Source organism: Kogia breviceps, chromosome 15, assembly GCF_026419965.1.
Source record: "Kogia breviceps isolate mKogBre1 chromosome 15, mKogBre1 haplotype 1, whole genome shotgun sequence".
Lineage (NCBI taxonomy): Eukaryota > Metazoa > Chordata > Mammalia > Artiodactyla > Physeteridae > Kogia > Kogia breviceps.
Window position 1 is genome coordinate 50,100,022 of NC_081324.1, and position 25,535 is coordinate 50,125,556.

A 25,535-nucleotide genomic window follows, 5' to 3' on the forward strand; every position below is an offset into this window, starting at 1 on the left:
TATGGGAGTACCATACTGTTTTGATTACCATAGCTGGAAATCAAGTATGATGCCTCCTGATTTTTTCTTCTTTCTCAGTATTGCTTTGGCTATTTGGGGTCTTTAGTGGTTCCAGATAAATTTTTGGACTATTCTACTTCTGTTAAAAAAAAAAAAAATGCCATTAGAATCTTGATAGGGATTGCATTAAATCTATAGGTGGTTTTGAGTAGCATGGACGTTTTAACAATATTAATTCTTCCAATCCATGAACACAGGATATATTTTCATTTATTTGTGTCCTCTTCAGTTTCTTTCATAATTGTCTTGTGGTTTTCAGTGTAGAGATGCTTCACTTCCTTGGTTAAATTTATTCTTAAGGGGCTTCCCTTGTGGCGCAGTGGTTGAGAATCTGCCTGCCGATGCAGGGGACGCGGGTTTGTGCCCTAGTCCGGGAAGATCCCACATGCTGCGGAGCGGCTGGGCCCGTGAGCCATGGCCGTTGAGCCTGTGCGTCCGGAGCCTGTGCTCCACAAAGGGAGAGGCCACAACAGTGAGAGGCCCATGTACCACAAAATAAATAAATAAATAAATAAATTTAAATTTATTCCTAAGTATTTTATTGTTTTTGGTGGTATTATAAATGAGATTGTTTTCTTTCTTTTGCAGATAATTTATAGTGTGTGTATAGAAACGCTACTGATTTTTGTGTGTTAATTTTGTATGCTGCAACTTTACTGAATTCACTGAGTAGATCCTACAGCTTTTGGTGGACTTTTTAGGGTTTTCTGTATATAAAATCATGTCATGTGCAAATGGAGACAATTTTACTTCATTCTTTGTGATTCTGATGACTTTTGTTTCTTTTTCTTGCCTGATTGGTTTGGCTAGGACTTCCAGTACTGTGTTGAATAGGAGTGATGAGAGTAGGCACCTTTGTGATGAGGGAAAGTTTTCAGCCTTCTACTGTTGAATATAATGTTAGCCATTGGCTTGTCATGTGGCCTTTATTATGTTGAGGTACATTCCTTCTCTACCTAATTTGTTGAGACTTTTTATCCTGAATGAATGTTGAATCTTGTCAAATGCTTTTTCTGCATATGTTGAGATGATTATATGATTTTTTTCTTTCATTCTATTAATGTTTGGCAGGTCCCATATTATTCCCACACCTATTCGAGGTGAGCCCATGCTTGCTTTGAAGCAATTTCCTTAGATTTCAGACTATTTGGTTGCCCTGCCATCTTAATTCTCTGGGTTCAAGAAAAGTATAGTTCTGTAGATTACCTGTTTTTTCCCCCTTGTTACTAGTGTGGGAATGACTTTTCAGCTTTCTAAATGCTAGGTGGAATCTGAAAGTCCCAATTAATTTTTTTAAAAATTTATTTATTGATTGATTTTTTGCTGTGTTGGGTCTTCTTTGCTGCACGTGGGCTTTCTCTAGTTGTGGCGAACAGGGGCTACTCTTCATTATGGTGCATAGGCTTCTCATTGTGGTACTTCTCTTGTTGCAGAGCACAGGCTCTAGGAGTGTGGGCTTCAGTAGTTGTGGCATGTGGGCTTCAGTAGTTGTGGCTTGCGGGCTCTAGAGCACAGGCTCAGTAGTTGTGGTGAATGGGCTTAGTTGCTATGTGGCATGTGGGATCTTCTTGGCTCAAGGCTCAAACCTGTGTCCCCGGCAGTGGTAGGCGGATTCTTAACCACTGCGCCACCAAGGAAGCCCAGTCCCAATTAACTTATGGAACATGCTTTTCTTGTGGTAATTTTGGAGACATTGCTAGTTCTTAAGTGTTAGTTAAGTTGAACATATGTCTCTGCCTTACATATTTCAGCTACTATTTAGCAGTGTCTTAGGAACCTTTAAGACTTTTTTCTTAGTGAGGTGTTTCTTGAAAAAAAAATTCTGTGTATGTGCCTGTGCATGTGTGTTTCTTTTTTTAAATTAATTTTTATTGAAGTATAGTTTCTTTACAATGTGTTAGCTATACATATACATATATCCCCTCTTTTTTGGATTTCCTTCCCATTTAGGTCACCACAGAATATTGAGTAGAGTTCCCTGTGCTATACGGTATGTTCTCATTAGTTATCTATTTTATACCTAGTATCAGTAGTGTATATATGTCAGTCCCAATCTCCAAATTCATCCCATCCCCTCTCCTATCCCCTTCGGTATCCATACGTTTCCTTTCCCCCTTGGTATCCATATGTTTGTTCTCTACGTCTGTCTCTATTTCTGCTTTGCAAATAAGATCATCTGTACCATTTTTCTAGATTCCACATATATGCTTTAATACACAATATTTGTTTTTCTCTTTCTGACTTACTTCACTCTGTATGACAGTCTCAAGGTCCATTCATGTGTGTGTGTATTTCATTTTAGATGTCAAGTGATATTCTGAGACTTAAAATGAAAAACTGATGACCTTTGCTCCATGCCTGCCCACTCTGAGTCACACTTTCCTAGAGGCAACCACGTTATTATTTTCAGCTGTTACTTCAGTTTTTTTTAACTTTCATGTTTCTAAATAATATACTTATGTCACTGATTCTTGTTTTTTTTTTTTTTTTACATTTTAGATTTTCTATTGGTTTACTTCTGGAAGATAAGTAATTGATTATTTGTTTCTCCCTGCCCTAATCCCCACTAAAACCACTTCACTTTTCTCATTCTCTTAATCTACAGCTAGATTTTGCTTAAATAAATACTGAGTGTACATTATTATGATTATGCTAGCTTGAGCCACTTAGGGTCCTGTGTTTTTCTTTTTTTTGTATAGTTTTTGAATATAGTCATATACATCATGAATGACCACTTCTTGGAGATAGCTCTCCTGATTCCCTGTGTCCTCTGCTCTTGAAGAGACCTTGTGGGCAAGGAGACCTTCTCTGAGCAAGATGCTTGTCCTTGTTCTGATTTTTTTTTTTTTTTGCGGTACACGGGCCTCTCACTGTTGTGGCCTCTCCCACTGCGGAGCGCAGGCTCAGCAGCCATGGCTTACGGGCCCAGCCGCTCCGCGGCATGTGGGATCTTCTCGGACCAGGGCACAAACCCGTGTCCCCTGCGTCGGCAGGCGGACTCTCAACCACTGCACCACCAGGGAAGCCCCTTGTTCTGATTTTTTATAAAATATTATTAAAATGTGTCTACACTTCCTTTTTCAACTTCCTTAGCACCTGATTATTTTGATCCTTTGTAGTCTAGGTCCTGACTGTACCTGTTAACTGAATGTTTTCCTAAAGTTCCTCAGTGGTTTACTATTTTTAAGGTTTCTGTTTTCATATTTTCCATAGCTGCACTCCAACAAAGCTGATCTCTCTGGGAAGAGGCACTACACAGTCTGTTTCTCCTGCTGCATCTTTGGCTGCTTTTCTGATTCCTCTCTGTTTGTGCTTGTTCATTTTCCTTACCTTTCATTGTAGGTGTTCCGCTGGTTTTTTTTAAACCATTCTTCTCTTTTCTCTTGAAACTGCCCCCCTAAGAAACCCATCCACTCTTAAGGCTTCATTATTTCTCCTGAGGAATTATTTGGAAATCTGTATTTTGACCTCATACTCTTTCCAGGTGTCCAGGTCTTCTGTTTAGGTGCATATTTGGGCTCCTTACTTGCCACTCAGATATCTGGAATTTCGTGTTTCTAAAATGGGACTCCTCTTCCTTCACATAAGCTCCTTATGCAGTATTAGTATTGGTCATTGAAGTACTTGTCACTTTAAATCCTTCTTTTTACTGTCTCTGCTTGAGAACATATTCATTGCTTTTTACCTGAACTGCTCTGTCTCCCAATGGCTTTTTTATTTTTTATTTTTCCTAATCTCTCAATTCCACCATGTCCAGGGATGTCCCAGTCAGTATGCTGATCTCAGCTCCGATTTTTGTCAGCACTTTCTCAGATCCCTTCTGTATTCATTACCTAAGTGTTTTCCCTGATGGGTGGAGGGCCTTGTACAATGTAAGGGCTTAAGTATGTTAAGTGAATAGTTAATAAGAATGTGGAGAGTTGGCAGAAAGTTCAGAGGAGAACCACACATTCAGTTGCTGCAAGGAGAACTTGTGAGGGAAAAGTGGTTGGAGCTGGAATTTTGTGTAAAAGCACCAGGGACTTCTCAGGACTAGATTAGGAATTCTAGATCCTGAGGGATGAAGATGACAACTAATCCTTTGGTATGTATACAAACTGTTAAAGGGGGCAGGATGGTCTCTTTTTTTACATACAATTTTTTATTTATTTTTGGCTGCGTTGGGTCTTCATTGCTGTGCGCGGGCTTTCTCTAGCTGTGTTGAGCAGGGACTACTCTTTGTTGCAGTGCATGGTCTTCTTATTGAGGTGGCTTCTCTTCTTGTGGATCGCGGGCCCTAGAGCATGCAGGCTTCAGTAGCTGTGACTTGTGGGCTCTAGAGCTCAGGCTCAGTAGCTGTGGCACACGGGCTTAGTTCCCCCGCGGCATGTGGGACCCTCCCAGACCAGGGCTTGAACCCGTGTGCCCTACATTGGCAGGTGTATTCTTAACCACTGTGCCACCAGGGAAGTCCTGGCAGGATGGTCTTTAATTTTGGCATAGAGAAGTACAGTTCAGCTTAAAAACGTTTTTTCTAAACATAAGAATAATACTGCAGCAGACCTTTGAACAAAGTTAAAACCTCTTCTACCCACTGAGGTATTAAAAATCAGCGGTGACCTCTCTGTTTGGGTGTTTCATTCATGTTCCTCGAGTTAGACATCCAGCCACTGGTCTCTTCACGTGCCTTCTGTTTTCTAATTCTGATTTAATGAATGAAAACTTCTGATGATTTCTCCTGCCTGAGCGCTTGTATTCCTTACCTGGAGTGCTTAACGTACAAGTTGGTGGACCCCATCCCTGGCATTTCTGATTCAGTGGGTCTGAGATGGGGCTTGAGAACTTGCGTTTCTGCCAATTTCATGGGTGATGCTGATACTACATACAGGTCTAGGGACCATGTAAAATTCAGTGGTTCAGTTATGTTGACTTGTGCAACCATCAACATAATTTTAGAACATTTGGATCATCCCAGAAAGAAATCTTGTACTCATGAGCTGTCATTCCCTATTACCCCTTCCCCCCAGGCCCTAGCAACCACTAATCTACTGTCTCTATAGATTTACCTATTCTAGACATTTCATGTAAACGGAAGCATATAATACATGGTTTTCTGTGACTGGCTTCTTTTACTTAACATAATGTTTTCAAGGCTCATCCATGATTATAATGTATATCAGTACTTCATTCTTTTTTATTGTCAAATAATATTCCATTGTATAGACATACCAAATTTTATTTATCTAACTATCAGTTGATGGACATTTAGGTTGTTTCCACTTTGGGGATATTATGAATAATTCTGCTTTGAACACTCATGTGCAAGATTTTTGTCGTGGACATATGTTTTCATTTCTCTTTCGTGTGTACCTAGGAGTGGAATTGCTGCACCACTTGGTATTGCTCTGTTTAGTATTTTGCAGAGCTGCCAAACTAATTACCAAAGCACCTGCACCATTTTACATTCCCACTAGCATTGCATGAAGGTTTCAGTTTCTCCACATCCTCATCACACTTGTTATTGTCAGTCTTCTTAATTTTAGCCATCCTAAGGGTTGCGAAATGGTATCTCATTTGGTTTTGATTCGCATTTCCGTAATGATTAGTGATGTTGAACATCTGTTCATATGCTTATTGGCCATTTTTTTTTTGAAAAATGTCTATTGAATCCTTTGCCCATTTATTTAAATTTTTTTAATTTGAAAGACAAATTTGTAGAGTAGTTTCAGGTTCACAGCAAGATTGAGGGGAAGATATAGATTTCCCATGTATGCCCTGCCTCCACACATGCGTGGTCTCTCCCATTATCAACATGCCCCACCAGAGTGGTTCTTTTTTTTTCTTTTTCTTTTTTTAAAAACAAGTGATGAACCTACATTGACACATTATAAGCACCCAAAGTCCATAGTTTACTTTAGCATTCACTCTTGTTGTTGTATGTTCTTTGGGTTTAGACAAAATGTTTAATGATATGTGTCTACCATTATAATATCGTATAGAGTATTTTCATTGCCCTAAAAATCCTTTGTGCTCCACCGGTTCATCCTTCTTTCCACCCAAATCCCTGGCAACTACTGATCTTTCTACTTTCTCCATAGTTTTGCCTTTTCCAGAATGTCACATAGTTCCATATGTATTTCACATACATACAGTATGTAGCCTTTTCAGATTCTTTGCCCATTTTAAAAATTGGATAATTTGGTGGTGGTGGTGTTTTTGAGTTTTGGGAGTTATTTACATATTCTGGATATAAATCCTAGGTCACATACCCGATTTGCAAATATTTTTTCCCACTCTAGATTGCCTTTTCACTCTCTTGATAGTGCTTTGTTGTACAGAGTTTTTAATTTTGATGTAGTCCAGTTTCTTTTTTTTAACCTATGCTTTTGGTGTCATATTCCAAGAAATGACTGCTAAATCTAATGTCATGAAGCTTTCCTCTTATGTTTTCTTCTAAGATTTTTATTGTTTTAGGTTTTCTTTTAGGTCTTTCATCCTAATAGAGTTAATTTTGGTATGTGGTCTAAAGTGTACAGGTCCAACTTTATTTGTTTGCATGTGAATATACAGTTTTCCCAGCACCATTTGTTGAAGACTCCTTTCCCCTTCAAATGATCTTGGCACCCTTGTTGAAAATCATTTGAGCAAATATGTGAGAGTTTATTTCTGGGCTCTCTTTTCTATTCCATTGGTCTATATGTCTATCTTTATGTCATTATTGCACTGTTTTGATTACTTTGATTAGCTTTGAAGTAAGTTTTGAAATCTGGAAGTGTGAGATCTCCAACTTTGTTCTTTTTCATTACTGTTTTGTCTATTTGGGATCTCTAGAGATTCCATGTGAATTTTATGATAGGATTTTCTGTTTCTGGAAAAAACATCATTGGGATTTGTTAGGGATTGCATTGAATCTGTAGATTGCTTTGGGGGTAGTGTTCACATCTCAACAATATTAAGTCTTCCCATTCATGATCACTAGATGTCTTCCCACTTATTTATATCTTCTTTAATTCTTTGAGCTATATTTTGTAGTTTTAGTGTACAAGTCTTTCACCTCCATGGTTAAGTTTATTCTTAAGCATTTTATTCTTTTTGATGCCATTGTAAATGGAATTGTTTTTCTTAATTTCCTTTTCTGATTGCTCATTTTTTATCTTTGACCATTTTTCAATTGGGTTGTCTTTATTGTTGAATTGTAAAAGTTCTTTATATATTGTGGATACAATTTCCTTATCAGATATATGATTTATAAATACTTTCTATCATTCTGTGGGTTGTTCTACTTTCTTTACTAATATGAACTCTTTACATAAACTATGAAAACACTTCTTCCAAAATGTTACCTTTAAAATGATAGGAAATGCTAAGATATTTTATAAGAATTTACCTTATTAAAATATTAGACTTCTTAACAGTTTTTCTATTTGTAAAATGTGGTAGTACATTTTATAGAATAATATTCAATGAAAAGTATGTTTATGGACACTATAATGTCCTGGAAAATGATGTATTAGGCAAAAGGAGTATAACTTAAGCAATTATGTCATAAATAAAATTATGTTAAAAAAATCTCAAACTTATGCAAGGGAAAAATGATCAGAAAGAAATCCTCCAAAATGTTTGTAGTAGTCATGGAGTGACTAGGACAGTGAGTATTTTGTTTTCTTCCTGTCTGTGTTTAGATATGTATTTAAACATTTTTTACTACAGAAATTCCTAAAAGAGCTGTTAGCCACTTAGAGTAAATATGAATGATGTAGCTTATGCTCCATTGTTGAATATTGACTTCAGGAGGTCATTTGCTTCATTATAAAGCATCCCTTTGATAGTGTTGTATCCTGTCAGTCTATATCACTTCAGAAAATAATGTCCTATTTATTATAAACATCATAATTAATTTAAAAAAATCTAAGTCTGTAGAGGAAATAATTTTTTTTCAACATTTCTTGGAGGAATAATGTTAAATGAATGTATTATTTGCTCTAATTATCTAATTTAAATTACTAATTTAAATAATGGCTTTGTTAACTCATATTTAGTTTTGACCGCATGAATCAACTTGGTAAAATAACGAGATAATTTACTTTAAAAATCAATTATAAAAGTTGTCTGTTTAATTGTGGATTGGCAACTGTTTAGACTGTCATCGGTCATTATTACAATTAGTTGAATTGTAGTAGTCAATTTAAGTGAATACTAAGGAACCACAATAATGCAGACAGAACTGAAGTGATATAAAGATTCCTACCTAGTCATTCTTCCTGTTGTAGAAGAAACTCAGTAGTAATTAGTAATTTGAAAAAGGTCTATAATATAATAAAGTCTGTAATTTCTCTGCTTTTTTAGGAATTGGTAATGCTTCTTTTAGAATATAATGCTCATACTACTGTTGTTAATGGGAATGGACAGACAGCAAAGGAAGTCACTCATGACAAAGAAATCAGAAACATGCTTGAAGGTAAATATTATGGATCTTAATCCAAACAGCATTTATTTTCATTTTAGACACGGTCCAGAATAGAAGTAGAAATGGCTTCTGAGATGCCAAAATAGATGACACCAAGTCTGTGGTCTAAAGATAATGTAATTTGCAAGTCAGTGATTAGACATAAAACTATATGAGAGTTTCCGCAGAGCTTTTAAATTCTTTATCTAGGATTATGGCAAGTTTTAAAAATCAAATCTCCAACAAAATTAAAAGTAGAAATTAGAGACATGAGGGAGTACGGCTGAAAGGCTGCAGAAGCATGATAATGGAGAAATACAGAAGCTCAGGACAGGGAAACTATAAGAGGTGTAGCAACTGGGAGTCATTTGATATTGGGGAAGATAGCTCTGGCCAGCTCCATTACCCTGAGGGCTTAATTGTAGTACAGCAGCGAACAGTAACTTCTTCATGGATCAGCTTCATTGTTAGATGAACTTCAAAGCTTCAGTTATGTTTAAGAAGACATATTAGGGATTTCTCTAAAAATAGTTTAAAACAAAAATACTTTGATGCTTACATTGGGAAGCATTCATTTGTTAGGATTATCCCCCAAATATCTAGGGCTTTGGCTGTAATTATTTTTTTGGTAATATTTCTATAGTAGAGAAGAGAAGATTACATTTTTTTAACTTAATTTATTTGGCTGCGTTGGGTCTTCCTTGCGGCACACGGGCTTCTCTCTAGTTTTGGCACATGGGCTCTAGAGCGTGTGGGCTTAGTTGCCCCGCGGCATGTGGGATCTTAGTTCCCTGACCAGGGATTGAACCTGTGTCCCCTACATTGGAAGGCAGATTCTTAATCACTGGACCATCAGGGAAGTCCTTGAGAAGATTTCTTAATTACTACTTTATGAATAAAGGTATTGAATTAGAGTTGCAGTTTCACACACATCCTTTGTTTCTTTCCTTTGCAATTCAGAGAAGGGCAAGATAATTTTGTACTTCAAGGGTGTTGATTTATTATTAGTATTTTTATCTATGTACGAAGCAAGGTCTTGCTTTTTATTACTTTCCAGTTGGCCTTGAAACCTAAAATCTCCCTTGTTTCTTTAGTTACAAGATAATGTCTGCTTGTCAGACACCTTTAGATCGATGTCTCTACTCACTCTTGCATTTAAATGAACCCTCTCATTTTCAATAAACAAATCAACACATAACATCTTCTATAAGGCTCAGTATTATGTGCTTTTGAGGAGATTGATCTATTATATGTGATCCCTGCCCTTTAATAAATTATGATCTAATTGGGAGGATTAGGTACTGTCTTTGATCCTGTTCTATTATTTTATTTGTAATAAGATGAGAACCCAGAAGTGACGTTCACCCAACAGACTGGGATGTTGGGTTCACCTGACAAGTTGACATTTAATGGGACTAGCTGTAAAGACGTGCTCTAAGTACGCACCCTCACAGCCAGCAAAACCCAACTGTGCTTAAGAACAAGGGCTTAGTTGACTTGATGGGCACTTACGATTTATCAGCTATAGTATGGTCCTAGCTGGGGTAATAGAAGTAGAAATTGAGAGATTTTGCTCTGATGAGATCACCTTAGCCAGGTGTGATATCATTTGTGGATAGTGCATTAAATAGATCAGACTGCAGGGAGTACATCCACAACCCAAGACCACAGGTAGACCAGAAACCCAATCGCAGGGTAATGCATGTAGAGACAGGAAATGTTTCACCCCAGAAAGAGAGATATCAGTAGACACAACAGAATCATGTTTGAGTATCTCAAGAACTGTTATATTGGAAGAGGGGTATTCTTATTTGAGGCCGACCAGGGCCAGTTGACGATCCACTTGATGGCATGCCAGGGAGTTTATCTTTGGGTCCAGTGTATTATAATAATGGTTTGGGTTGCCTTGAAAGGTATAGTGAGTTTCCCATGATTGGAAGTGTTTGGGAGAGGGTAGATTACTACTTGTCAGGCACTAGAGAGGACTAGTGTACCTTCTTCTACATATCGTTTGACTTTTTTTTATATTGAGAAATATTCAACCTATGGGAAAGTTTCAAGAATAGTACAACAAACACTTGTATATCTGCACTTAGTCATCACCAGTCATTAACATTTTGCCACATCTGGTTTACCTTTTAATATATTATTTAATGTTATTTATTTACTTTTTTTTTTTTTTTTTGCCATATGCGGGCCTCTCACTGCTGTGGCCCCTCCTGTCATGGAACACAGTCTCCAGACCGCAGGCCCAGTGGCCATGGCTCACGGGCCCAGCCGCTCCGCGGCATGTGGGATCCTCCCAGACCGGGGCACAAACCCGTGTCCCCTGCATCGGCAGGCGGACTCTCAACCACTGTGCCACCAGGGAAGCCCTATTTATTTTCTTTTAATTTTTTTTTTTTTTTACTGCGCTATTAGGGAATAATTTGCAGACATAATGATACTTTAGCCCTAAGTACTTCAGTATGTATCCCCTAAGAACAAGGATTTTTCCTTATATAATCACAATATAATGATCAATTTCATGAGATTTAACATCATTATAATATCACTGTTGTAGAATGCCCCTCAATTTGGGCTTTTCTTGTCTCATATAATTAGATTCAGGATATACATTTTGCCATGGTTGTATTTGGTATAGGATAAGGTTTTATGCTTTATACCAGTGCATATTAGGAGGTACATGATGTCATTCTGTTCCATTACTGGTGAAATTATCTCTGAGCACTACGTGGTCCACTGTTAAGCTACCTTCCCCCTTTTGTAATTAATAAACAATCCTTGGCGAGAAAAACTGAGACCATGCAAATATCCTGAAATCAGTATAAAATCACTTTAAATCAGTGATTTTAGCATTTGTTGATAATTCTTGCCTGAATCACTCTTTACTATAGAGATTGCAAAAGGGTGATTTTCTGTTGTTAATGAAGTACATTTGGTAGGTTCTCACCTGCATTTGAAGTGTATTGCTATTTACCCTACGCTGGGTGTGTATGTAAGTGTCTTGTCAGGATGGAGTTAGGCTTCATGATCTCTGTGATCCCTACTAGCTCTGGATTCTGATTGAAAAGAAAGACAAAGAGTTAGTTTATAGTCATATCAAATTTAAAATTTATAGGACAGGGACTTCCCTGGTGGTCCAGTGGGTAAGACTCTGCACTCTCAACGCAGGAGGCCCAGATTTGATCCCAGGTCAGGGAACTAGATCCCACATGCATGCTGCAACTAAGAGTTTGCATGCCTCAACGAAGATCCTGAGTGCTGCAACTAAGACCCAGGGCAGCCAAAATAAATAGATAGTTAGATAGACAGATAGATGGATGCAGCCAAAATAAATAGATAGATAGATAAATAAATATTTTTAAAAAATAAAAATAAAACTTATAGGACAAATTATTTTGGGGATGGAGTATTTGCTTTAAAAAACATTTATTAAGGTATAAAATATATGGATAAAAGTACACATTATTAATGCACAGTTTGCTGTTTTCACAAGGGGAACACATCCATGTAAACAGCACCCATGTCAAGGAACAGAACATTGTGGGTGCTCTAGAAGCCTTGAGTCCGCAAATTGGAATATTTGTTTTTATTGGCTGGGTCAGCAGTCTTCTTTCAGTGTCCAGAAGGAACACAGGACAGGAACACAAGCAGGGTTTTCAACTCCAGATCCAATTTTCCTTCATTTATGATCCTAGACAATCTAGAGAGAAACATTTACCACCCTTCCTTAAAGTCTAGAACGAACATTATTAAACACTGTTTGATTATTCAGTGAATACTTACTGGCTAAATATGCATTGTGCCAGATACTGTCATAAATGCCTAGGATACACGGAAGAGTAAGAACAGGTACCTGACTTCGAGAATGACTGCAGGGATAAATTACAGCTCCAGGTAATACATGCAGTAGTATAGGTGTGTAGGGAAGGGTGGGGACATGACTGTTCTCCAAAGCGCACAATCCAGTGGCCTTAGAGGAAAGACTGAAGAGCATGAATCCCAGCAAAAGAAAGCAGTGTTGGGAGCATGTGTGGAGGCGTGGCAGCCTTCCTTCAAAGTGGAGAGGGAGGGGGGAGTGGGTGTGGGAATAAAAATGTGAGAAAAGAAGATGATGGTATATTAATTAGTAATGTTAGTCCGTTCTTAAGACAAAGTTAAACTGGTTCCAGCTATTCCAGTATTCAAGCTACGTGTTTCCTGTAGTTGAAATGCAAGGGCATGCGTAGTGTCTCGAACAACTGTTAGCACATAGTAATTACTAACTATTAATAAATGTTCATTATTTCTCGGGGAGACCTAGGAAACCTTTTATAGTTCCTCCTTTGCAGGCTTTGCACAGGACATTGTACACATATTTTAAGGGGGATTATTATTAAGCCTTTCTATGAAATTGTTTCTTTTCTGTAAGCCAAAACAGAACTCAAACATAGCAGAAATGAGACCTTATTACATATTCTAGTCCCTTAAATCAGACTGCTCTCATTCCCTGCAAGTATGAGCAGCACAGAATAATGGTAAAAGCATGGACTCTGGAACCCACCTGCCGAAGTTCAAGTCCCAGCTCCTCCACATCCTGGCTTTGTGGCTTACGTTAAGTTCCTTAACCTCTTGCTGCCTCAGTTTCTTCATCTATAAAATTGTGAAAGTAGTAACACTTCAAAGAGTAGTTATGAGGATTTAATGCGTTAATATTGTTTAAGTGTTTTGAAAGGTATTTGGCATGTAGTAAGTGCTAGAGTATTTGTTAAAGAAATAAAATATTCTTATGTAGAAGTATGTAAGTATATATAAACCTGAATATATTTATATGGTTTGTATGTCTTCCTACTAACACTATTTCTTATTATTACCTTTTGTATTCTAAGGTTCTGGAAAGTATGAGCACCTCTCCCCACTTATCTACCTTTTCAAGGCACATATGTAATAGTATTTCAGCATGCAAAAATAATTCATAATTCATAATTACTTGTGTTGGGTGTTACAGTGAGTGATGTACTTAAGGACCTCTGAATTGAAAATAGAAATTCATCTGAACCTGAGTGAAGTTGAACTCTGTAGTGTGAAATAAAGGCAGTGAGAATAACAGTAAAGTCTAACAGCATTTGAATTACAATTCAAAATATTGTGACTTCTCTTATCATGATCACTTTATTCTCTATATATCTTTGTGATAAATTTGCTAATAGGATCCAGACTAGAAGTAGAATAATATGTACTTTTCCTTTTGTAGCTGTAGAAAGGACTCAACAAAGAAAGCTTGAAGAATTACTTTTAGCAGCAGCAAGAGAAGGCAGAACAGCAGAACTCACAGCTCTGGTAAAAACAAAAACAAATGTATTATTTCTTTACTCTGCAGGGAATTTTTTTTTATCCAGAAAGGTGTGAAGTTTATTAAGATATTTTTTTTAAAAATGGAACAGTAAGTAGCTACTGAATTTGGGATAGTTCCTTATTTACAAATTTTACTGCAGGAGGCCCATTTAAATCAGCATTTCACATAATCAAAGGAGTCTTTAAAAAGAACTTTTTAAAGGAGTCAGCTGGGAACAACAAATTCAGTAGACCTTTAACATTTACATGTTCAACATTTATGGTTTTAACGCTTCTGAATGACTGCCTATGGTAGAGCAATTTGTAATTTTGCTGGCACAAGTGTGAATTGCAAGACTGGTAGGGGCGAAAGAATCTTAGTGGAATCCCAGTGTCCAGGGGTGAGTGGGGGGGCCCTGGTGTAGTGTGTGGTGTCTGTTGTCAGGGGAGCGTGGGACCTGAGATTCCGTGGCAGCTTGAGGACAGCATGGGGAGTGACGTGGGTTGGCTGATTTTTGTGAGCAAGAAGCCACTGACAGTTGAGGTGCTAAGAAGCCCTGCTGCTCATCAGGCTCTGGAGCATGAGGGCCCACCTGGATTTTCAGTTACACTGTACCATCATGGGTTTCATGGAAGAAAGTCCGTCTTTGGTATGTAATCTGCATTGTACTTCTTCAATTGTTAGCTCAACAGACCGAATCCTCCTGCTGTGAACTGTTCGGATCAGTTAGGAAATACACCCTTGCATTGTGCCGCTTACCGGGCTCATAAACAATGTGCCTTAAAGCTTCTAAAAAGTGGAGCAGACCCTAATCTGAAGAACAAAAATGGTAAGCATGTTGGTGAAAGCCATTGTTGGTCATTTTGAAGCTGTAAAGAAATGAAGCGTTTTGTTTCAGTACCCAGCCTTTGTTAAACTGTGTGGTCCCTGTTTAATTTTGAAGTCAAGGCATTTACACAGAAGAAAAAATTTATTAATTTACTCTCAGTTAAGACCTAAATGTTTAATAATGCCTATTTCATATGAGGCACTAATGATGCCTAAGATCTGATTTTCACCCTCAAGGGAAAGAAAAGTACAGTTGATGCTTGTTATTTGTGGTAGTTATGTTCTGTAACATTGCTGTGACCTCTGAATTAGTGGATACTGAACCGTTGCTTATAAGGGAAATACAGAGTTAAGTTCCTGTGAACCTTTGGTCTCAGCATTTTCATCCCCTGATCAGCACGTAGCCTTGTTTTATGCGTGCTTCTGTTTAAAAACACCTTATTCAGTGTACGTTATTGACTTATTAACACTGAGCTCACTGCCAAGAGCCTGGACTAAGCTCGTGTAACACATACTCTGTTCAGAAGGCACATCACAGGCTTCTTGCACTTAGGAGCACTAGACAGCACTTCAGCCCTGTGCTTGGGAGCCAGTTGCAACAGTGAAATCACCAGAAACAAAAAGCGAAAAATGTGGCACTAGGTAGACTGTGATGAGGCGACTTGTTCACAGTACAAGAGCTGAGACAAGAAGGCAGAGCACCAGCTTTCCCATTTCCGGGAATACGTGCATCAGAAGACTCACGTTTTTTACCGATCTGGATGTGTCTGTGGATGACCAAAAAATTGCCAGGAGTATTGACTTTGAGATTAAAGTACATTTTAACAATTGGCGAGTTTGCAGATGTGGAATTCACAAATAATGAGGATAGACTGTACATGCACGAAGCATCAAAGATAGAACTGGATAACCATAAGAGAGGCTGTAAAAGGTGTACTGGGTAATGAGTGGAGGAAGAGCTCATTAGGGCTTTTCTGCATCCCTTTTTAGGGTGCTTCCCTCTGCTGACTCTTGGCCTGGATTAGGACTTGTCTGTGGTCCCATAGGACCCTGTGTTTACTTCTTCATAGCTTCAGTTGTTCTCTGTGGCAGTTGTTGACTTATGTAGCTGTCTCCCGTGAGACTGAGCTCCTAAGGGGAGGGCTAACATTTTACTGTCTAGTTTGCCCAGCACCTAGAGTAATGTGTAGCATTTGATGCCTTCTACAAGTTGCATGTTTGTTGAAGGTTTGGGGTGATTAGAAATAGCTTCCTGAAGGAATACATCTTTTATACAGACCCTGGAGTCCTAGCAAGATTAAAAAAAATAAAAATTCATCTCTAAAGACTTCAGTTTGTATCTCTAACGAAAGGCCCCCCCAATATGTTTTTTTTCCTTTTAAATAAAACAATACTATTATTATCTAGTAAGATATTGGTAAGCTGAATTTTGGGAAAGGGTGTTGTAGGCAGAGGGAGGATTATGAGCAAAGGTAGTAAGGGGAAAAATATAAGGCAAGTTGAGGCTACATCTCCAGTTTGACACATCCAAGGGTATGAAGGGGAGGAATACTGGCGAATCCTGTAACTGCAGATTAGCTTCTGTCGTGGCGAGCCTCAAAATGCCAGACTGTTTTGCCCCTTAATTTCAAGGTCAGGGAGACTCTGAGCAGTGGAGGGATGAGGTGCTTTAAAAAGACTAATATGGTTACAGTCTCTAGGATGGGTCGTGACAGGCCCAAGACTGTAGGGAGGGATCAGTAGGGCCATTGAAATGGTCTTAGGTGAGAGGTAATTAGGACCTGAACTTTAGTAACATCAATGGGTGTAGAAAGGAGAAAGAAAATTTACTGTAGAATCTCACGCTTCTTCCTCTCTTCTTTTGACTTGGCCCTTATGCCCTAGGCTGGCACTGTTCTATAGAGGTACAATGGGACCCACATATTAAAAGTAAAAAGAAACATGAAATTAATTTTAATAATGTATTTTACTTAAAGCAGTATATCCAAAATACCATGTCAACATGTAATTGGTGAAAAAAGAAATTATCAATGACGTTTTACATTCCTTTTTTTGGTACCAAGTCTTTGAAATCTGGTGTGCGTTTTACACTTCACAGCGCATCTCAGCTTGAACTAGATGCATTTCAAGTACTGAATGGCCACATGTGGTTGGTGGCCACCATATTGGACAGTGCGGCTCTAGACGTACTGAGCTGTTTGAGGCTCTCGAGTTAACCATGCTGTCCTCACTCTACTTATGCTCTGTCTGCCAGGAATGCCCTTTTCCTCTTGTCCATCTGGTAAATTCTAGTCTCACCTTAAGAATTAGCTCAAACTCTACTTCCCCAGAGAGGCTTTCCCTGTATCCCTGAGGTAGACATAGGTTCTTCCTGGAACAAGTTAGAAGAGAAATTGGGGGATGCAGAAGGGGAAGCACTCAGGAGACATGAGGGAAATGCCAGTTCCATGGAAGCCAAAGGAAGAGAGTAAATGCAGAGCTGAAGGGGTAGGATGTTATTGGTGTTACTAGCATCTTAGACTGAAGAAGATAAGCACTGAGAAAAGGCTGTGGAATTCAGTGATGCAGTGTCCAGTGGTCCTTTCTGAAAGAGCAGTTTTCACTGGGTAGTTGAGTGAGGGCTAGGTTAGGGGCTAAGGACTGAGTAGGAAATGAGGAAGCTGAGGCAGCATTACTTACCTGCTTCTTTGCAATATGTAAGAACAGAGGATAGCTCCGTGGCCAAGTGGAAGACTTTTTAGGCACGGGGAATTTAAGTATGCTTGAAGTTAAGGAGGACCAAAGCAGTAGAAGAGCTTGATTTCATTGTGATGGTTAGAAATATAATTTTAAAAAAGGTAATGTTTTGGAGAATAGCAAAAAAAGTAGGAACATATTTGAGAAACAATTTTTAGTATTTTTTAATGGAGGCAATTATAAACACAGCTGAAGGACGTAAAAGAAGACCTAAAAAATGGAGAACCCTCCATGGTTTTGGTGGAAAAGACCTCAACATTGAAAAGCTAACAGTTCTCCTCAAATTAATTTATAATTCAAAGCAGTCCCAGCCAGAATCCTCAGAAGATTTTCATAGAACTTGACTAGCTGATTCTAAATTTATATAGAAAAGTCGAGGGCAGAGAATTTTAAAGGGGGAGAGAAGCAGTGAGGGTTTGCCCTTGCTGGATAAAAGGACCAATTATGAATCTCTGGTAAGTAAAGTATTCATTTCTTCAACAAGTATTTGAGTGCTTATGTGCCAGATACTACTCCAGGGACTAGGGACCTAGAACAGTGAAGAAAAAAAAAACAGGCAAGTTCCTGCTTTCATGGAGCCTATATCTTAATAAGGTAAGGCCAATAAAATACAAATAGAAAAGCAGGTATTTAATATGTCAGATGTGATAAGTGCTCTGAGTGAGGAAAAGGCAGGGAAATGGGATCCGGAGTGTGTTGCATGTATAGAGGGCTCCTCCTTTGTATAGGGTGGCAGGAAAAGCTTCTCTGTTAGGATGGCAATTAAAACTTGAAGTGAGGGGCAAGCCATGTCAATATCTGGGAGACAAGCTTGGTTCTAGGCAGAGGAAACAGGTGAGAGTGTGCGTGATGTGTCAGGAAAAGCAAGGAGGCCAGGATGTCCAGAGCAGAGTGAGAGAAGGAGAGTGGTCGGAGGAGGGGGTTAGAGAGGCAGTGTGAACTGGATCATGAAAGGCCTTTCAGGTTATTGTAGGAATTTTGGCTTTTACTCTGAGAGATGGGAAGATGCAGGAGGGTTTAGAATGGAGCAGTGATGCGATCTGACTTATGTTATGAAAAATGATCCCTCTGGTTGCCGTGAGGAGACTAGACCCTAGGAGGGCAGGGAGGATAGCTGTTGAGAGGCTGTTGGGATAATCAGGGGGTGAGAGGTAGTATTGGCTTGGATCAGGATAGTGGCAATAAAAGTGGTAGTAAGTGGTTGGATTTTTTTTTTTTTTTTTTTTTTTTACATATTTTGAAGGTAGAGTGGTTAGGAGTTTCTGATGGCTTGGATGTAAGGTATGAAAGAAAGTCAAGGATGACTTTCCAGAGTTTGAACTGAGGACTGAAAGAATGGAATTTCCAGTTCGTGAGAAGGAGAAGACTGCAGGAGGGGCAGGTTAGCAGTTGCTGAGAATTAGGGGCTTGGTTTTTAAGACATTAAGAATTTGAAATACTATTATACAATCCAAATGATAGAGTTGGAAGTAGAAGTTTGAGTTTAGGGGAGAGATCTGGGTGGAGATACAAATTTGGGAATCATTAGTATATACTGTTGAGTTACTTAAAGTCATGGAATGTATAAAATCACTTAGCAAGATCTTGAATTGGTATTGGTTCAGGGTAGGTGAACAGACAGTTTAGAAATTAAAACATGTACACATGGGAACTTAGTAGATGACAAAAGTGGCGTGATAGGTGGATGAGGAGAGAATCTAGTAATTAGCTGTCCATATAGTAATAGGTAATTTTAGATACCCATTTCATAGTGGATACTAAATTCCAGGCAGTTTAAAGACCTATATGTGCAATACAAACTTCAAACATCAGGAGAGGCTTCTGCTTTTGACCATAATGGAGTAACAGGGACCTGATTTACCTCCCTTTCTCCACACCTGTTAACATTGTATTGGAAGACCTAGCCAGTGCAATAAAGCAAGAAAGAGAAATTGAAGACATTCAGACTGAAAAAAAATTCCTATTCTTCTGATCATCCAGGTAAAAAAATTCTAAGAAATTTACAACCTGGTAGAACTAATTAGTGAGCTAGTTTAACATACAAAACTCAATTATATTTCTGTACACTAGTCAGAAGTAGAAAATGAAAAAGCATATTATTTATAATGGCATTAAAATTTCATGAAATACTTGGGAATAAACTTGATAAAAGATGTGTAAGACTTGTACACATTGAACATTGGTGAGAGAAATTTAAGAATATCTATATCGGGAAGGGTACTATTTTCAGGGATCAGAAGACTTGACATTGTTGTCAGTTTTCTCCAAGTAGATGTAGCAATTCAGTGCAATCCCAGTCAAAGTTCCAGCAGGCCTTATTTGTAATGACAAATTGATTACAAATTTTATAAGGAAATGGAAAAGACCTAGTATACCCAAAACAACTTTGGAAAAGAACAAAGTTGGAGGACTTAGGCTACCTTGTAGTTACAGTCAGGGTTCACTAGAGAAACAGAACCAATCATATATATATAGCCGGGGGGGGGGGCGGGGAGAGAGGGAGAGAGGGAGAGAGAGAGGGAGAGAGACACAGACAGACAGAGAGGAGAGCCTGACCAATTAAGGGGGAGAGACCAGGAGACCAAGACGAAGAAGGCCCGATGGTATAATTCAGTCTGAATCCAAAGGCCTGAGCCCTGGGGAGGGGGGCAGCCAGAGGCCAGAGAACTAGGAGATCCAATGTTCAAGGGCAGAAAGAGATGGATTTCCCAGCTCAAGAAGAGAGAGAATTTGTCCTTTCTCTGCCTTTTTGTTCTATTCAGGTCCTCAGCTACCTACATTGGTGAGGTCAGATCTTTACTCGGTCTGCTGATTCAAATGCTAATATCACCCAGAAACACCCTCACAGACACACCCAGAAATGTTTTACTATTGTTTACTATCTAGGTATTCCTTAGCCTAGTCACTGTGGTAAGGATAGATATATATAGGTCTATGGAACAGGAGAGAGTCCAGAAATATATAAATATATTTACACACAATTGATTTTTGTCAAAGGTGTCAAGGCAATCAGTGAGGAAAGGATAAAATTGTCAACAGATGACACTGAAAAAGTTGGATTGCTATATTCAAAACAAGGAACATGTGTAAAAATTAGATCTAGATGGGTCACAGGAATGAACATAAGAGTTAAAACCATAAAACTCTAGAAGAAAATACAGGAGAAAATCTTAGTTACCTTGGGTTTGGCAAAGATTTCTTAAATATGACACAAAGCATGAGTGATAAAATATTGATAAATTGGACTTTGTCAAAATTAGAAAGTTTTTCTCTTCAATAAGCACTGTTATGAAAATGCAAGCTATTTTATGGGAGGAAATATTGACAAAACATGTACAAGAGTGCACCTGTATCTAGGATATATACAGAACACTTATAACTCTAATAGGAAGATAAACAACCCAATTCTAAAAAGGTTCAGGCACTTCTTCAAAGATATACATATGGCAAAAAACACATGACTAAAGGCTCTACATGGAGGTATAAAACCTAAATTAAAATTCCTTTACATGAAAAAAATGCAATCACATAAATGCAAGGAGTATGTACTATGATGTTTATTTCAGCTCTATTTAAAATAGTAAAAAAGAATCATGATTACCTTTGAAAGTTAGTAGCAGTTTACAGAATGATTTAATATTGAGAGGTAAACTTCTAAAAGTAATGGAAGGTGAGTACAGATATCTGGAAGGTTCAACATTCCTGTTGAAGATGTTATAGTGTTCTTGATAAAAGTCAAGATGGTGCTTTCTGAAAAAGTGTAATTTTTTAAATCATAAGAGTATAGTATCTGCATTTTAGGAAGTTTTAAAAATACAGAAAAAACCAGGAATTACTCCAATACAATCTCTGGTACTTTGGCATATTATATACCCTTTGAATATATTTTCATACCTATTTTAGAGCATTTTTTAAAATTGCAAAACAAATGCTTTTTTTTTTTTATGGCCAAAATGAGGAAAATGAAGGCACCAAAAAAATACAATCACCTATACCCAAACATCCAAAGATTTAGTTTTTAGTTGTTGTTCTGTTGTGGACTAGATTTTTTAAAGTTTTAAATAATAGATACCAACTCAAGAGTGTGAGCAGGGACTTCCCTGGTGGTCCAGTGGTAAAGAATCCGCCTTACAATGGAGGGGACTCGGGTTTGACCCCTGGTCAGGGAACTAAGATCCCATGTGCCGTGGGGAAACTAAGCCCATGTGCCACAACTACTGAGCTCATGCGCCTCAACTAGAGAGCCCACGTGCTGCAAACTACAGAGCCCATGCGCCCTGGAACCCGCGTGCCACAACTACAGAGCCCACGCACCCTGGAACATGTGCACCACAGCTAGAGAAGAGAAAACCTGCATGCCACGACTAGAGAGAAGCCCATGCATCACAATGAAAGATCCTGCATGCCTCAATAAAGATCCATGTGCCGTACAAACATGGCTTCTAGGGCCTTCCCCTGGGGGGTGTGAAAAGGGCAGAGGATGCTCAGAGAATGGTGAAGGAGTATGGGCCGGCAAACACCTAAGAAAGTATCTGCCCTTCCTTTTAGTTTATGGCTTGTAAATAGAGTTGACATATTAAAATCCTGCTCTTTATTAAACGTCAACAGTTTTCTATATCGTTACAGGAAGCATAGTCTTCATGGCTCACCTTCTGCATAGTATTTCATGTGGATGTAATATAATCCACTCCACACCCACAGACCTTCAGTGATAAGGACAATAATAATTTCTATATTTTTTTGTGACTGAATTTTCCTAGTCTTTTTAAACAAGGATGTTTTAAATTTTTTTAATATAAATTTATTTAATTTTGGCTGCGTTGAGTCTTCCTTGCTGCGCATGGGCTTTCTCTAGTTCTGGTAAGCGGGGTCTGCTCTTCGTTGTGGTGCACGGGCTTCTCATTGCAGTGGCTTTTCTTGTTGCAGAGCATGGGCTCTAGGTGCACGAGCTTCAGTAGTTGTGGCACTCGGGCTCAGTAGTTGTGGTGCCTGGGCCTAGTTGCTCTACAGCATGTGGGATCTTCCTGGACCAGGGATCGAACCCGTGTCCCCTGCATTGGCAGGCAGATTCTTAACCACTGCACCACCAGGGAAGTTCTGTTTTAAATTTTTAGTCAAACTTGTTGATCCTCTTCTTTGATTTCTTCTAACACTTCTAAGCTTAGGTAGAGCCTTGGTAAATACTCGATTCTGTTTTTTCCTAGTATATCTGTATCACATTCATTCAGCAAATACTGAGCCTCTGCTGTGTGACAGGAACTGTCGCAGGTACTGGCGACCCAACAGCAAACAAAATCTGGCTGTCCCCATACTTGTGTTATGGTGGGAGGAGATAGACAAAGGTTTTTTTTAAAAAAACAATTTATGGTAGTCTTTTTAGTTTTTTAAGGAACCTCCGTACTGTTCTCCATAGTGGCTCTACCAAGTTACATTCCCACCAATGTAGGAGGGTTTCCTTTTCTCCACACCCTCTCCAGCATTTATTGTTTGTAGATTATTTGGTGATGGCTGTCTGACCGGTGTGAGATAATACCTCATTGTAGTTTTGATTTGTATTTCTCTAGTAATTAGTGATGTTGAGCATCTTTTTCTCTAGTAATTAGTGTTGTTGAGTATCTTTTCATGTGCCTCTTGGCCATTTGTATGTCTTCTTTGGAGAAATGTCTATTTAGGTCTTCCCATTTTTTGACTGGGTTGTTTGTTTTTTGATATTGAGCTGCATGAGCTATTTGTATATCACCAGTGTATTTCACCTGGACCTTTGCTATTGCTTTATAACTTGTATCCCTTCTTGTCTCTTGCCCACATTTACAGGGTTTTTCCATACAGTAGCTGCAGTGATTTTTTTTTTTTTTACTTTTTATTACTGAAATTATCGAAGCTTAAAAAATAGAATAGTATAATTGATGTACTCTTCACCTTCTTTCAGGAATTGTCAATAATGGCCACTCCCCCGATGTCATCTTATTTTGGCTATAAATATTTAAGTACATTCGTATAAGTTCTCCTTTAAAAAAAAAAACACCATAACCATGTGATAGTTGCACAACTCTGTGAATATTCTAAAAACCACTGAATTGTACACTTAACATGAGTAAATTGTATGGTGTGTGAATTCTCTCTCAGTAGAGCTATTTAAAGAAATAGCCACAATGGCATTATCCTATTAATAATTTTATAATTTCTCAAAATCATCAAACAGCCAAAGTTCACATTTCCCCAGATGTTCTGATTAAGTTTTTTTAACACTTTGACAGAGTTTGAAGCGTAAGTCAGATCATGCTACTCTTTTACCTAAAACCTTTCAGTGGCTTTCCATCATGTTTAGAATAAAACCCAAACTCCTTGTACTGGTTCACAAAGGTCTGACCCACAGAGGCCTTGTATGATGTGGCTTCTTTCTTCCTTTGCCTTTCTCTCTTGCCTACCTAATTGTTGCTACCTCAGGGCCTTTGCATCAGCTGTTCCCTCTGCTTGCAATGCCCTTCCCCTGTATTCTCACAAGGCTGGATCCTTCCTTTCAGCTTAAACATCCCTCCCTCAGAGAGAGGCTTTCCTCGATCAGTCCCCCAGTCTCCAATCTAAAGTGGTATCCCAGTCATTCTTGCAGAACATTCACTTAAAAATGTTGGCATACCATGGTTTATTTGCTATATCCTTTTTTTTTGTTGTCTGTCTTTCTCTTTTTCTACGCCTCCCCCCACCCAATTTTTTCAGTCATGTTCACTACTGAATCCCCAGTGCCTAAAATATTAATTGGCACATAATAGACTCTCATTAGGAGATAGTTTTACAAGAAATTGTCCAACACGTACCAGGTGTTTGGTATTTATAAAAAGGTTATTTGATAGAATGTTATCACCTTACTGCATAAATAGAGTTCCAGAGTTCCAGTTTGATATGTTATCATGAAAGGGCTGGGTCTTTTGTTTTAAATTTTTATGTGTAGCTTTTGTTTCTCTAGTAATTAGAAGCTCTTTGAGGTTATGAGACAATTATTTTTTTAGTTTGCATCCTTCATATAGTGTCCTGCTCACTTCAGAACTCGGTAAATAACTTACAAACGAATTGCGTTTTTGTTGTTTGGGAAAACATGGAGTGCTTGCATGTGTAGGCTTGAGAAAGTTACCATGATACCTTGCTGGTTTCATTCTCAGTTACCACTTTTTCCTTTTGTCCTCAATTGTGGACCATCACACCGTTACTCTGAGTTGTCTCTGCTACCTGTCCTCCAGTGAGGTAGTTTAAGAGTAGCTGTGGTGGCTGAATAATACTCCCCCAATGATGTGATTAGTGAGATACCGAGATAATCTTGAATTCTCTAGGTGGCCCCGGTGTAATCACAAGGGTCCTTCCTTTTGGGGGAGGAGGCAGGATGATCAGAATATTGAGGGAGAAAAATGTAAGCATGGAAGCAGAGGTTGGAATGATGCACTTTGAAGACGGAGGGAGGGACCACGAATCAAGGGGATGTAGGGGACCTGTGGAAAAGGCAAGGGAACAGGTTCTCCTCAAGACCCTCCAGAGGAAGGCAGCCCTGTCAACACCTTGATTATTAGCCCAGTGAAACTGACTGTAGATTTCTGACCTCCCGAACTGTAAGAGAATAATTTGTATTGTTTTAAACCAGTTAAGTATGTTGTAATTTGTTACAACAGCCATAGGAAACTGATACAGTGACTTAAGGCAAGAAAGCTTGAAAGATCACAAAACCTGTACAGAGTGTTCAAAGTTTAGTTTGGTTTGCTGGCTTAATAGTTACTGAAAAGGATGCTGTAAAGAATTGAGATGTCAGCTTCAGGTCGGTGATTTGGGGTGTAGTTGATGGAATAATTAAAGAATATTATGTGCTACAATTCAAGCATCAATTTTATAGTAGAATTAAGCTCCTGATGGCTTTTTTCCTTGTATTTTACACAGATCAGAAACCTCTTGATCTTGCCCAGAGTGCTGAAATGAAACACGTTCTTGTTGGTAATAAGGTATGTGGTAATGGATTACATTTATATAATGTAGAAAAAAATTTTGAATTCTTGAAATACATAGATGCATTTTTAATGAAAACATGTTTTTCCGATAGGTCATCTACAAAGCACTGAAACGATACGAAGGCCCTCTCTGGAAGGTAGGTTGGGATGTTTTTTTAATTATAAAACTGGAAAAAAGATT

The 25,535-nt window shown here is 38.4% G+C and overlaps 1 protein-coding gene across 4 annotated transcripts in view; it reads left to right on the top strand.

Annotated features, from left to right (window-relative positions):
- OSBPL1A (oxysterol binding protein like 1A) overlaps positions 1-25,535 on the top strand; it is a 209,728-nt gene that overhangs the window by 33,090 nt on the left and 151,103 nt on the right. For 3 of the 4 annotated variants that reach the window (XR_010836893.1, XM_067015193.1, XM_059040921.2), the window contains exons 6-10: positions 8,386-8,497; positions 13,722-13,807; positions 14,487-14,631; positions 25,287-25,348; positions 25,447-25,491. Coding sequence is in view for 2 of the 4 variants with exons in the window: in XM_067015193.1 (XP_066871294.1) it covers positions 8,386-8,497; positions 13,722-13,807; positions 14,487-14,631; positions 25,287-25,348; positions 25,447-25,491 (450 nt within the window). In the remaining 2 variants the exon portion in view is untranslated. Of the gene's footprint in view, positions 1-8,385; positions 8,498-13,721; positions 13,808-14,486; positions 14,632-25,286; positions 25,349-25,446; positions 25,492-25,535 lie in introns of those variants that run through there. The other variant, XM_067015194.1, reaches the window with a different exon arrangement.